General features: G+C 36.7%; 1 protein-coding gene across 1 annotated transcript in view; it reads left to right on the top strand.

Moving 5' to 3' along the window:
- The window catches only part of COL12A1 (collagen type XII alpha 1 chain), a 136,094-nt gene that overhangs the window by 15,905 nt on the left and 105,785 nt on the right, over positions 1-14,404 (top strand). Inside the window, exons 6-12 of the mRNA XM_027768180.1 lie at positions 426-689; positions 869-1,033; positions 1,697-1,870; positions 5,484-5,774; positions 5,980-6,582; positions 7,704-7,976; positions 12,504-12,776. Of these exons, the coding sequence (XP_027623981.1) occupies positions 426-689; positions 869-1,033; positions 1,697-1,870; positions 5,484-5,774; positions 5,980-6,582; positions 7,704-7,976; positions 12,504-12,776 (2,043 nt within the window). The remainder of the gene's footprint in view (positions 1-425; positions 690-868; positions 1,034-1,696; positions 1,871-5,483; positions 5,775-5,979; positions 6,583-7,703; positions 7,977-12,503; positions 12,777-14,404) is intronic.

The following is a 14,404-nucleotide window of genomic DNA, read 5'->3' as shown; positions in this document are numbered from 1 at the left end:
TCATAAATAACAGGATGAAAATACTTTGCTTAGATTTTTTTGGTATGTCTCCCAGATGTTTTACATCATTTTTACTTGGTGAGAAGGGTCTTCTCATAAAAATTGCATGATAGCACAAATAGTGGATTATATACTCCTGAAGAGTAGACCATATATCTATTTATTCCTTCTTGCTTAATGTCTTATATAGCAATTTGCATACGTTTGGTTGCATAAATGCATCTTGATGAAGGCACTGAAGATGTCTCCAAGTGTTAATAAAATTTTATATTCTTTTATGTATGTGTGTGAAGAACAACAGGTGAATATGTTCTAATGACTAGAATGATTTAAGGAGCCAACCTTTTTGCAATGTTCACTTGTATTTCTTAATGATGGATTTATTTAATACTGCCTCATTTAAAGATGTACCAAATGTGTTTCAGAATGCTCGGTCAGTGCCTGGACTGATTTAGTTTTCCTGGTGGATGGCTCATGGAGTGTGGGAAGAAATAATTTCAAGTACATATTAGACTTCATTGCTGCCCTAGTGTCTGCTTTTGACATTGGGGAAGAGAAGACAAGGGTTGGAGTTGTTCAGTACAGCTCTGATACCAGGACTGAATTTAACTTAAATCAGTATTACCAAAGGGATGAGCTTCTTGCTGCAATTAAAAAAATCCCTTACAAAGGTGGCAACACAATGACAGGTATGTTTTATAGATTCTGGTATTATTTAAAATAAATGAAATATCTGTTTTGGAAAGAAATTAAGCATTACACAATTATGTCCTAAATAATTTTGAAATTTATCACTAACATTAATCACTATGACTTTGGCCAAGTTATTTAGTACAGAGTGATCGAATGTTTTTCTTTTTCTCTTTAGGGGATGCCATTGATTACTTAGTTAAAAATACTTTCACGGAATCTGCTGGAGCAAGAGTTGGTTTTCCTAAAGTGGCAATTATTATTACGGATGGAAAATCCCAGGATGAAGTGGAAATTCCAGCAAGAGAGCTTCGTAATATTGGGGTTGAAGTTTTCTCTTTGGGTAGGTTAAGTTTGGTTAATTATTTTCTTTTTAGAACTACTTTAATGTACTTACTGCTTAGGAAAATGAAGGATTGATTCCTCAAGGAAGGATGTTACTATAGATGTTTACTACATTTTCCAGTGTTGATTAAATTGATTTCTGATTGAAATCCTACTTATCTCTTCTCATGTGACTCTGTTAGCATATGCATTAAGTGAGGTGGTATTCCCATTCTTTGCCAATCTTCTACTTTTCAAAGAATTCTGGGCCAATCATTCTAATAAAGGTCCTCCTTGTATTATCATTAAGTGTTTTTTTAATGTGTTTCCTATATTATGTAATACTTGAAGAATTCAGAGGGCTCTAGTTCATTCAGGACTCTGGAAGAAGAAAGTATTATCTTTGCAGATGGCAGACACAGATGATGGCATGGTTGGGATGAGAGCCCGCTCTGTTTTACTAACCATCCGTTTTCGTCTTTGGCTGGCCACTTTATATGAAATTATAAAATGTCTTTGTCATCTGAACAGTTGCACATTCGTTTTGAAGCAAAGCAATTCTGGTGTATGACTTAATGAGGATTTGAAGATGTCTTTGGTTGTGAAAGATGGAGAAAGCAAAGAACTTCTCCAAGTTGGCTCATTTCCCATTTTGATGTATTCTTGTCCTTTTGTTTTTAAGGCATTAAAGCTGCAGATGCAAAGGAACTCAAACAAATTGCCTCCACACCTTCACTGAGCCATGTTTTCAATGTGGCCAACTTTGATGCGATTGTAGATATTCAGAATGAGATCATCTCCCAGGTGTGCTCAGGTGTTGATGAACAGCTTGGTGAATTGGTTAGTGGAGAGGAAGGTGAGTAGATTGTTTGCTGAGTGTTCCCCACATGTTAGCTTTTTCCATTATCTGACGGCATGTGTAGCTTTACAAGTACCCTAAAAGTAGACATATTTACTTAAATGTATCCTCCAGTGACTCTCCAATGTAATACTCCATTTGTATTTTTTTAGTAACTCAATTATTAATATCATTTGTATTGTTTTACCCCAGAGGAACATTTAGTAAGATATATCTTTGTAAAGTCCTTTTTTTTTTTTTTTGGAGAGGTTTTTGCTATAGGGCGTATGTACTCGCCAGAAAGATAGAGAGAGACAGAGAGACAGAAAGTGAGAAATCATCCCCCAAAGGAATGGCCATGCCACAATCCCTTCTTCTTCATTCTCCTCTTGGGATCTTGGGCATGCATGCACACGTGCCCAGTGGGAGTTTAAGCCGCCGGGTCAACTACATGGGAGTCCAGTGACATCGCCATTACAACAACTGCTGGTCCTCTTTGTAAAGTTCTTAAAATCTTTTTCAGACAAGTTTTTCTTTTTAAATTTTCATTCAAAATTATTATTATTTTTTAATTTGACCCGAGAGAGAGACAGAAAGTAAGAAAGCAAGTGGCCAGGTCTGAGATGCAAACCACGGTCAGCCACGTGGGAGTCCAACACCTTAACACATGCCACCTGCTGGCGCCTTTTAGACACGTTTGATTTGATTTGTCCTTTCATTTTTAATTGCCAGAGAATACATGCTTCTGCTTTTAAAGATAGAGAGACAGAGAAAGGGAAAAAGCACTCCCCAACAGGGTGTGGTCACACCACAACCTCCTCGCCTCCATCTCTCCATCTCATGAGGAGCTTGGGTGCACAAACACATATAAACATGCTCTTCCAGCTACCAGTGCTGGGACTTGAGCAGTTAGCCATGTGGGATCTAGCTCTGTTAATCAGTTCAGAACTCTTTTTTTTCCCCTTTTTAAAAAAAGTTTATTAATTTCTTCAGAGAGAGAAAAAAAGGGAGAGAAGCACCCTGCGCAGGGTTCAGATTCTGCAGTCCACTCCCAGGCTCAGTTAGCCCAGGTCATGGGCACACGCGTGTGTGTTCGGCCTACACAGGGAGGTCCTGACATGGGAATCCAAGACCTGCCCTCGTGGATCCAGTTGTGTTCCCATTATGCCACCACCTGGCTCCTGATTTGCTCTTTTCTTTAAGACCTGTTTGTGCACAATGATTACATGTAATCATGCTATTCTGATACTCGCTTTAATTATCTTACACTCTGACTTAAGTATGGCACACTGGAAAGACATTTAATTTAGCACTCTACAACTTAAAATAACAGTACCGTTTCTATTAACTGGCTAGTCAAGGGTGCTTCTTTGCATAATAGTTTCAAAAATCTTAAGAATATTTCAAAGATCAGTCAGTATGATCCTCCCACATCTGGAAAAATTTCCCATTTCTATTAGTTAGTTTTTCTAAATACATAGGAGAAAGAAAATACATGTCAAAATATATTTCATACATATCTTTTTTAAATTTTATAAGAAACAGTTCAAGTCTTTTATTTTCCCATAATTGTTATCTTTTCAGCCTTAGAGTCTGCAAGCGATTAAACGTAAGTTCTAAATAGCTGTAGTACATCTGTAATCACACAGACTTAAAAAAAAATCTTTGTCAGAAGGTGAGTACACTTGCTGGAAAGACAAAAAGAGAGATGAGAGGGAGAGAGAGAAAGAGAGAAAGCACATCCCATGGAACATGATCACATCACAGGCCCTTCTCCTTTATTTCTCCTCCCTTTGGGATTCTGCGTATCCGCGCACATGTGCTTGGTGTGTCTTTCAAACTGTCAGGTCTGGGACTTGAACCTTGCGATTGGCCATGTGAGATCCAGCCACCTTAACCGCCAGGCCACTGGCTGGCTCATATGAACATTTTAATCTCCAAGCCCCAAGTATTTTGGCACTGCACATTGGCCCTAATTTTGTCTCCAAACTTCTCATTACTTCATGGGCTCTAAATCTTTTTGTTTCATTGCCTAATGTCTGTCATTTTTGCTCTGTTTTATTATAAAATTCATTTCCCTCACTTCCACTTTTCTCTGATCTCCTCTCTGTACTCAATCTTTTAAAACATTTTAATTCTTCACTGGGTACAGCTGTGCATCTGTTGTTTCTCTTCTCCTTCTTACTGAAAAAAGTTAAGTAATTTTATTTATTTAATTTTATCTGTTACTATCATTATTTTTAAAATTTGATCAGAGAGAGACAGAGAGAAAAGAAGGGAAAATGATAAAGAAAGCCACTATCCTGAGACTTGAACTATGGTTGGCCATGTGAGAATATAAATACGGTTGACCATGTAAAAGTATAGAACCATATCTCTGAGAGTTATTCTATTGACACATTTAGAATATTGTATATTTGTTAGAAATTTCTTAAAATATTGAGTTATAAAACATTACAATGTTTTATAGATATATATGTGTTAATATTTATATTATAAGCCATTAATTCACTTCTATTTTGTGGTACTATTTTTTTTTTTTTTGAGAGGTTTTTGCTATAGGGCGCGTGCACTCGCCAGACAGAGAGAGACAGAGAGACAGAAAGTGAGAAATCACCCCCCAGGGGGGATGGCCACTCCACAATCTCTGCTCCTCCAGTCTCCTTTCGGGATCTTGGGCACGCATGCACACGCGCCTGGCGTGAGTTTTAAGCCACCTGGTCTGGGACGCGAACCGCGGTCGACTACGTGGGAGTCCAGCGACATAGCCATTACGCTAACTGCTGGTCCCTATTTTGTGGTACTATTAACACAGGAGAATTATTTAAAAAATTTTGTCAGATGGTTTTTCTCTCACTTGCCAGAGAGACAGAGAGACAGAGAAAGGGAGGGATAAAGAACCCCCCAGTGAGGTGTGGTCATACTTCAATCCCTTCTCCACTTCTCCACCTTGCTGTGTTTTTGAGCATGCATGTACATGTGTCAGTGTGTTTTTCAAGCTGCTGGTGTCAGATTTTGAATCATGCAGTTGGCCATCTGGGATCTGACTCCCTAACCACTAGGCAATGGGGCTTGCCCCTAGTTAAATGTTTTTTTCTTAGTTTGAAATACATGGAAATACATTGTTTAAACATAAAAGACCCTATCATTTAGAAACTGCTAAACTCTTTTTCTTGGTATATTATAAAGTGTCTTTTAAAGATTGCAGTTTTACTCTCATGATATTATAAAGGGACATGACTTTCTAAAGAATAGATAGAATCATTGATTGAACAAATATCTATTGAGTGCCTAGTTTGGTACTTGAGCATAAAGGTAATGAGGGAAATACCAAAACTAAAGAAATCTTGGGTTCTGAGAAGAAATAGGCATCAGGTGACATATCATTTATTTTCTCCAAAGACTTTCTTTTTCCTTCAACTTCTTAGCAATCTGACAAAAAATCAGGCGTATAATCACTTTGGGTTTGTTAGGAACAGGTGAAAGTGGGGTTTGGGGGAGTGTCAGGTAAGTCTTCCTGATGAGTCCGTGATTAATTTGAAAAAGGAGAATCGAAGGTTCCAACCTAAAGATCTAACTCATAGGGTTATATTTCACTGCTATTAAGCACTGTCTGCTTGTTACTTTTTAGTTGTTGAGCCTCCTTCAAATTTGATGGCCACGGAAATCTCATCAAAATATATGAAGCTAAGCTGGAGTGCATCTCCTAGCCCGGTGACTGGCTACAAAGTCCTCTTCACACCAATGGCTGCGGGAGGCCGACAACATGCTCTGAGTGTGGGACCTCAGACGACCACGCTCAGTGTTCGTGACCTCCTAGCAGACACACAATACCAGATCAGCGTTTATGCCATGAAGGGAGTGACATCCAGTGAACCCATTTCAATCATGGAGAAGACTCAGCCAATGAAAGTTCAAGTGGGTAAGTTGGGAGGTGCATCATTGGGTTTAGACTATGTGACCATCCATTTGATAGGATGCCTTACTATTTTAAGCTTAGTTTTAAACAAGGTGTTTGCAATAGTTTTCTTTTAAAGAAGCATGCTTACTAAGAAAGTCAGATACCAATATTTTAACAATTCATTCATCTTTGTTAAAGTTTAATGGGCTTTTTCTTCTCTTCACAGAATGTTCACGTGGTGTGGATATAAAAGCTGATATTGTGTTTCTGGTCGATGGTTCCTATAGCATTGGAATTGCAAACTTTGTTAAAGTTAGAGCCTTTTTGGAAGTTCTTGTGAAAAGTTTTGAGATTTCACCTAACAGGGTTCAGATAAGTCTTGTCCAGTACAGCCGGGATCCTCATACTGAGTTCACTTTGAAAGAATTCACCAAAGTTGAAGACATAATTACAGCAATAAACACCTTCCCCTACAGAGGAGGATCTACGAACACTGGCAAAGCGATGACTTATGTCAGAGAAAAAATATTTGTCCCTAGCAAGGGTTCAAGAAGCAACGTACCAAAGGTTATGATTCTTATCACTGATGGGAAATCATCAGATGCTTTCAGAGATCCTGCTATAAAACTAAGGAATTCAGATGTTGAAATCTTTGCTGTTGGTGTGAAGGATGCTGTTCGCTCAGAGTTAGAAGCTATCGCTTCTCCTCCTGCTGAGACCCATGTGTTCACAGTGGAAGATTTTGATGCTTTTCAGAGAATATCTTTTGAACTCACACAGTCCATCTGCCTTAGAATTGAGCAAGAATTGGCAGCTATAAAGAAAAAAGGTTAGTGTATGCTGTAGAGTAAAAGTTATCTCTTCATGAAGAAAACATTATTGGTTTAAAAATTATGAATAATAAGCATTTACAGTTCCTTTCATAGAGAGGAAAAAGTAACTTTCCCATGCTATTGCAAACTATTGAACTTTTTTATTTTTTAGCTCTAAGATCACATTTTCTTAGGTGTGGATCATATATTTGTTGGTGAAAACGTTGTTCACCTATAAGAGTCATGAGATCCTATTGCTCCCAGGTTCTCTAGCAGGTTGGGGAATTTGCTTGATCACATCTATTTGTCATAAGCAATTAGAAAATCACATTCTGAGTGTCTACTAGGTGCTAAATACTGAGCTAGATTCTTTGAATCTAGATGAGTAGAACATAGTCCCGAACCTTTGATTTTATGCATTCCTTTTCCTAAATCTTTTTGGGGGCATCATTCATTGCATCTGGAATTCCCTCTCCTCTTTTCTTCAATGTCTTAATTCTGTTTTTAAATATTCAGTTAAAAATCCCATCATTTTTTATCAAGCATTTTTTAACTCTTCTAGCACTATAACACTTATTAATTTCACTCATTTGGCATTCTTGTATACTGTTCATTTTTGTTAATTAATTTGTATATCTCCTGAGAATACACAGGATGTATTAAATATTATCTTTTCCTATGACTTAGTGTAATGCATTTTTTTTTTTTAGGCAAGCTTTCTTAATTCTTACTCTAAAATATCTGTCAGCCTATAGGTTAGTTTCTGTATACTAGGGATGAATGAGAATATTTTGATGGTTAATTTTAGGTCTACTACTATTTAAGTATTCCAGTTGTGGGCAGGGTCATTCTATTATGGTTTGTCTTTAAAATCTCAAAATGTAAACTCAATTTTAAATAATCATTTAAATAGCATAACACGGCATTATAGGTGCTCCAGGCAAATAATCAGGACTTCCTCTTAGGGGTGTATGTGAAAAGTCTTCTTTCCATGATATACTCAGCACATTTGTCTAAATGACCTTCATTCTTCCAAATGAATATAAGTTTCAGAAACATGCAGAAATTAGGCCTATTTTTGTTATATAGATTTAGAAAATTTTAACTATGTCTTTAAACATTTTTATTTTTTTAATAGCTTATGTGCCTCCAAGGGATATTCGTTTTTCCAACGTGACTTCTTACAGTTTCCAAACCAACTGGTCTCCTGCTGGAGAAAATGTTTATTCATACCACATCACCTACAAGGAGGCCACTGGGGACGATGAGGTCACCGTGGTGGAGCCAGCATCAAGCACCAGTGTTGTTCTCAATAACCTAAAGCCAGAGACCCTCTACTTGGTTAACGTGACTGCGGAGTATGAAGATGGCTTCAGCATTCCCTTATCTGGAGAGGAGACCACCGCAGAAGGTACAACAGGGTTTCTGCCATTGCTTTTCAAGAATCTAGTAATTTGTTGTTGAACAAAGTTATAGTTTAAGGGACCAGCAGTTAGCGTAATGGCTATGTCGCTGGACTCCCACGTAGTCAACCGCAGTTCGAGTCCCAGACCTGGTGGCTTAAAACTCATGCCAGGTGCGTGTGTGTGTGTGCCCAAGATCCCGAGAGGAGAATGGAGGAGAAGGGATTGCGGTGTGGCCATCCCCCCGGGGGGTGATTTCTCGCTTTCTATCTCTCTGTCTCTCTGGCGAGCACATGCGCACTATAACTATAGCAAAAACCTCTCAAAAAAAAAAAAAAAGAGAAAAAAAGTTATAGTTTAAAATAACCATCTGCTATATGGTTCAGAATTGTGAGTCCCTTCATAAGTTTGGCATCTTTAAAATAGATATTTGTGAAAAGAGAAAAACTTTAAAGAGAAAAAAGTTTATAAAGAGAATACAATTTAAAGAATAAAAAAACAACCCTTAGATTTATTTTGATGAATTTGAGGCTAAAAGACATAGAGAACCATGAATAATTATGGAATTAATTTTGACATACTGCTTATCTATCTTTTTCTTTCCAACATTTCAGGAATCACTGTGTTTTAAATATTTCTGAAATAGCTTTCCCTTACTTATGAGCTGATTGCATATATGTACTATCTAATTTACTTTTTAAAAAAAATTTATTTTCTTTTATACATTCAATCACATTATTATTTGGCTTACAAGATGGATATTTCAACAAGTGAACATTTCTCCCTAGTACAGTTGATAAAACTACAAAATATCTTCAACAGATAATACCACATTTCTTTGCGCCATTAATGCTCTGCCTCCCTATTTTTCTTCCAAATGTCCTTCCTCAGATCCTCCTTCTTCACACTCACTATATCTGGTATTTACATCTATTAACTATGTTTCTATATGCTTTAGTCAATTAGTTTCAGTCACAGAGTGCAGACACTCGGTATATATTAAGTGGGGACATGCAATGCCTCTCCTTCATAGCCTGACTTGCTTTACTCAGCAGTAAATCTTCCATATTCATCCACTTCCTGTCAAAAGCCAGGGTTTTGTTGTTTTACTAATTTTCTTTTCTAAAAAAAATGTGGTAAAGTGTACATAACACGAAATTTATCATTTCACTGTCGTGAGTGGCAAGAAGTACATTCCTTTTGCTGAGCTATTATCATTACCATCCAGCTCTCGTATTTGCAGGATGAAAACTCTGTATCTATTAAATGATGAAGCCCAGTTCCTTTTTAACCCTTGCTCCTGAAAACCACATTTGATCTTTATAACTTCAATTAACCTAAGTACCACATACATATTTGTATTGTCTGATACTTGTGACTGGCTTATTTTACTTAGTATAATATCCTCAAGATTCATCTGTGTGGTAGCATGTGTCGGAACTGCCTTTCTTCTTAAAGCTAATGATATTCCTTTGTCTGTGTATATATTTTGTTTACCTATACATCTGTTGATGAACATTTGAACTGCTTTTATCTTTGAACTATAATGAATATTGCTGCTATGAACATGGGGGTACAAATTTTAACTAATGTTTTAAGGAGTATTTGTTTAGATATGTCCCTTTTTACTGGACAGAGTAATCCTTTCTGACACAATTCACTGTATTTGACATTTAAAGGGCACCAACTTAACCTGGTTAGAAGAAAACTAAGAAAAGGCAATTTCTTTTTTAACATAAACTTAGTAAATATTATAAGAGATTTCAATTGTTCTTCTTTGTTCTGACTGGAGATTGGAGGGAAAGCTTGAAAGAGCAGCATAAAGAATTTAAGATAGTTACAAAATGGTGTTTGGTAATAGGAATGAGCATGGCCATACCTTACTGTTAAAAGGTAGAAACTAGGGACCGGCAGATGGTGTAATGATTATGTCGCTGGACTCCCTTGTAGTCGACCACAGTTCAAGTCCCAGACCTGGCGGCTTAAAGCTCATGCCGGGGGCATGTACATCTGTGCCCAAAATCCAGAGAGCAGAATGGAAGAGAAGGGATTGTGGCATAGTCATCCCCCCTGGGGGCTGATTTCACACTTTCTGTCTCTCTGGCAAATGCATGTGTCCTATAGCAAAAATTTCTCTTAAAAAAAAAAAAGGTAGAGACTATTTTTTCTCTGAAAATATTTTTAATTAAGATTCATGTTTTTCTTTTGTGCATGACTTAGGTATATTTGTTCTTAAAGATCAGTTGATAAACTAAATGACATAAGGTGTCTTTTTATGATTTTTGTGATCACATAACTTAGATGCCATTGCTTATATATTCTTGATTTTCTATGACTTCCTTTAATGCTTATACCACTACTTGATGAGCCTGGCTCCTCTTTTCCCCCAGCACTTTGGGATGGAAGTAAGGAGTATATTTATGGAGAAACTCAAGTTTAAAGGGTTTTTGAGGAACCAGCAGTTAGCGTAATGGCTGTGTTGCTGGACTCCCACGTAGTCGACCGCGGTTCGTGTCCTGGACCCGGTGGCTTAAAACTCATGCCCGGGCTCATGTGCGTGTGTGCCCAAGATCCCGGGAGGAGAATGGAGGAGAAGGGATTGCGGCGTGACCATCCCCCCTGGGGGGTGATTTCTCGCTTTCTGTCTCTATGTCTCTCTCTGTCTGTCTGGCGAGTGCACGCGCCCTACAGTGAAAACCTCTCCAAAAAAAAAAAAAGGGTTTTTGAGTAAAGTGCATTATGTTCGTACACACTTTCGTTTTTGGCCAATGGGCCACAATAATAGTTTTATAATGTCTTTCCAATTCTATTGTTTTAAGTAAAATTTATAATGTCTTTCCAATTCTATTGTTTTAAGTAAAATTTGGGCTTTAAACTTCATTTAGTCAATAAAGAGGCTTCTGATTCAACACTTTCATTAAGCTAATAGTGGCTGAGCCCCTGCTCTGTGTCAGGTGCTATGCTGAATGTTTTCCCTGGGTTATCTTGATTAGCCTGTTCAGTAACGCTGTGACAGTGATGTTTTACTGGTGGGTAATCTGAAGCCCCAAACTATACATCTACGAAGGCTCAGAACTAAGAATCAAACCCTTCAGTCTATCTGCTTCATTTATTCTGACTAGTTGAGTCTTCTTCCTTGCCATACAAAATGAATCATGGATGTAATCTGCCAACTACCATTTCTTTCTTTTTGGGAGAGATACACTTCCTTCCTTTCTTTTTGGGGTGATTTATTAATGTTTTGAATATTTAATGTGTTTAATATTTGTTTTATTTTAAAACGTTTCTTTTTCTTTAATGAATGAATTAATAATTTTTTTCCCCTTGGCCGCCCCTTCCTTTCACCCCCCTATTTCCTGCCCTGCTTCCAAACCATCTCTGGTGCCCACAGCTGCTGGTCATGCTTTTATGCCTTCCAGTCCTATTGTTAGTGGCATATATGCAGGCATGCTTCACTATAGATTTACCCAGTGAACTGAGACCATTATCACCTTCAGTTCACCTTTCTTGGGTGTGTTGTTCATGTGTACAGTCTGAGTCCTTGGACAATTAGATCATTTACACATGCTTAGTAAACACAAAGCTGATGTTTGTGATGCTGTTTCATTTAGAATTAAATTATTCTTTTTAAAAAAAGACTTATTTTATTGAACTTTATTTGTTATCATGATTATTTTCCAGTTTGATTAGCAAGAGAGAAAGAGAGAGAGGGGGGAAAAGTAAGAAAGCAAATCACCAGGTCTGGGACTTGAACTGTGGTTGGTCATGTGGAAATCCAGCACCTTTAGCACCATGCCACTTGCTGGCCCCTAAGAAATTGTTCTTTAAGATTGTGAGTCTGTGAGTGTTATCCACATTCAAGATTAAGATCTATCATTTATGAAGTATCTTTCATGTGCTCATTCTGTCACATGTATGGTTCACTTATTCTCCAAGTCAAATGATTATAGAGGTAAAAAAGTTAATTTCGAGAATACCTGGATAGTTGAGTCAAAAGGATCAATATGGTAGACTTGGTCATTAAACATTATTTTTGGTCATAAACATTATTTTCCTACTTTTCTGAAAAAAATGTAGTAAGAGTTACTTGTATTGAAGAAACGAATTGTTTTTATTATTGAATTTTATAAAAATATTATTAAATTTCATAAAAATATAAATTTGTCACTTAAGAAAATATTTGTAATTTTAAAAGGTTACTATCATAAACATTTTTATTTGATTAAAATATTATTAATGGTACTCAGTTTCTTGCTGAATATTGTGGATATTATATTTATCTGATGTTTCAAAATCTAGTTAATCTGGCCAAATGCATTTGGTGCCTGAGATGTTTGTCAAAAAACTGCTCATGGATTTGTTTAGAGAATTGTTATAATTTAACAACCAAAAGCTAGTTTTTATAATTTTTGTATAAAATCATTTAATTTATTATTTTTTTAAAAAAATCATGGTAGGGTGCATGCATGCATGAAAGAGAGAGATGCAGGGAGAAGGCCAACTTATTTTTGAGTGTATGTATGTTTTTATTTCAGTAAAAGGAGCCCCTCGAAATCTAAAGGTGACAGATGAGACTACAGACAGTTTTAAAATTACCTGGACTCAAGCTCCAGGGAAAGTTTTAAGGTATCGAGTTATATATAGACCTGTTGCTGGTGGAGAAAGCAAAGAAGTTACTACCCCTGCCAATCAGAGGAGGAGAACGCTGGAGAACCTGACTCCAGACACAAAATATGAAGTATCTGTAATTCCTGAATATGTCCCAGGACCTGGTTTTCCACTGACTGGAAATGCAGCCACTGAAGAAGGTAGATGAAATATGCCAAGCAGATGATAATGACCAAAATCTTAACCTGGAAGGGAAAATTTGGAAAACTATGCAAATAACGCAAGTCATAAGATCCTTTGTATCAATCATTTGAGTATCTTAGATTATAATCCTTTTATAATTAGATTATTCAAATTACTGACTTTCTTAAGACTTTTACTTGTGTTAGAACTTGAGTGCTATGTTATGGTCTAAATATTTAAAAAACATATTATTAAATATTCTAATATAAAGGATGACTAGAGCTTCAAAATAAAACTGCTGTGGGTCATTGAACAGATGATACTGCACTTCTGCAGGGAGACTTTTCAACATTATGTTGTTTTTACTTAAATGGGATAGTTAGGCTCCCAGGATAGATTCTGATATTCATTGCAAATTACTAAAGTTTGATATGTTACTTCACTGGGGAAAAAAGTCACTCATAATTTCTATTTTATTTCCTAGTTTTAAAAATAGTTATAATAATGTTAAGGACATATGGACAATACTGAAAATTTACTGAGCAACTATTTCTATCAGACTCTGTGCAAGGGCCTTTTTCTGGAGTGTCACATTAATCCTTATGTAGACTCTATGAAGTTGTTACTATCATCCCAGTTTTACAAGGAAATTGAAGCTAAAGAAGTTAAATAATAGCTCAGAGTTACGTAGCTAATATGTGGTGGATATGACTTTGTGGCTTCCCTGCCCTTCTGTGGACACAAGGAATATCTATTACTAAAGCTTGCTCTGTGTCACTCTCCCTCCCTCTCTGTGCAACCAAGCTCTTGAAGACCCTTTCTTTTTCCACCTGCCTTCTACCTCCTCTCTTCCCTTTGGAAAGTCACTTCTTCACTTTTCCTTCATGGGCCCTCGAGCTCCTTGTTCTGGGCACCTATAACTACTCAGGAGTGCTTTATCTTTCTGTTTCCTAAAGTAAACCTGGCTGTATATATGTGCCCAGTGGAGTGTCACAGGATTGGGTGCCTTGAGACCCATGACATGTCCAGTGTACCAAGAAAGTCATGAAATATCTGGCATCATGGTTGTGAAGGGATGGGTAGCCCCTAAGAAGTTAAACCCAAGGCTAGGTCTCAGGCTGTTTCTTCTCTTACTTTTCCCCCCACTACAGACAGCATCATTTTCATCATTTATCATTTTTATCCTCTCAGCATTATTTCTGGCTATTTCCTTTAGATGTTTATAATTTTACACAGATAAATTTTTTACTCAAGATTTCTTAGAGGAGTTTAAACCACATGACAATCTAATCCACATTTTATTGTATTTTACTTTTAGGGATAATTTATAGAAAGTATTTTACAAGAAAGAATCTAATATGAAAGATTTAAATCTGCGTTGTCACAGAAAAGGAATTGGATGACTTTTGGCTTTGTTTCTACTAACATGCAGGGCCTGATTTAGAAACAGTTAAACTTTATTGGCTAGTAAATAAGTTGAAATTGCCATAGACTCACCCATAAATGTTGATTTGCATGCATGCATATATAAACAAAGTATTTTTAAAGTTATTTTATTGAATAGTGGGTTATAATGTTCTTCTTCATTCTTTCTTCCTTTTTTTTTTTTTTTTTTTTTTATTATAATTCACGGGAAACGCGAGAA

The sequence above is a fragment of the Tupaia chinensis genome, unplaced genomic scaffold (genome assembly GCF_000334495.1).
Source record: "Tupaia chinensis unplaced genomic scaffold, TupChi_1.0 Scaffold145685_1, whole genome shotgun sequence".
Taxonomy (NCBI): Eukaryota; Metazoa; Chordata; class Mammalia; order Scandentia; family Tupaiidae; genus Tupaia; species Tupaia belangeri.
Note: the sequence above shows the minus strand (reverse complement) of the source record. Positions and strands in the feature narration are given on the sequence as shown.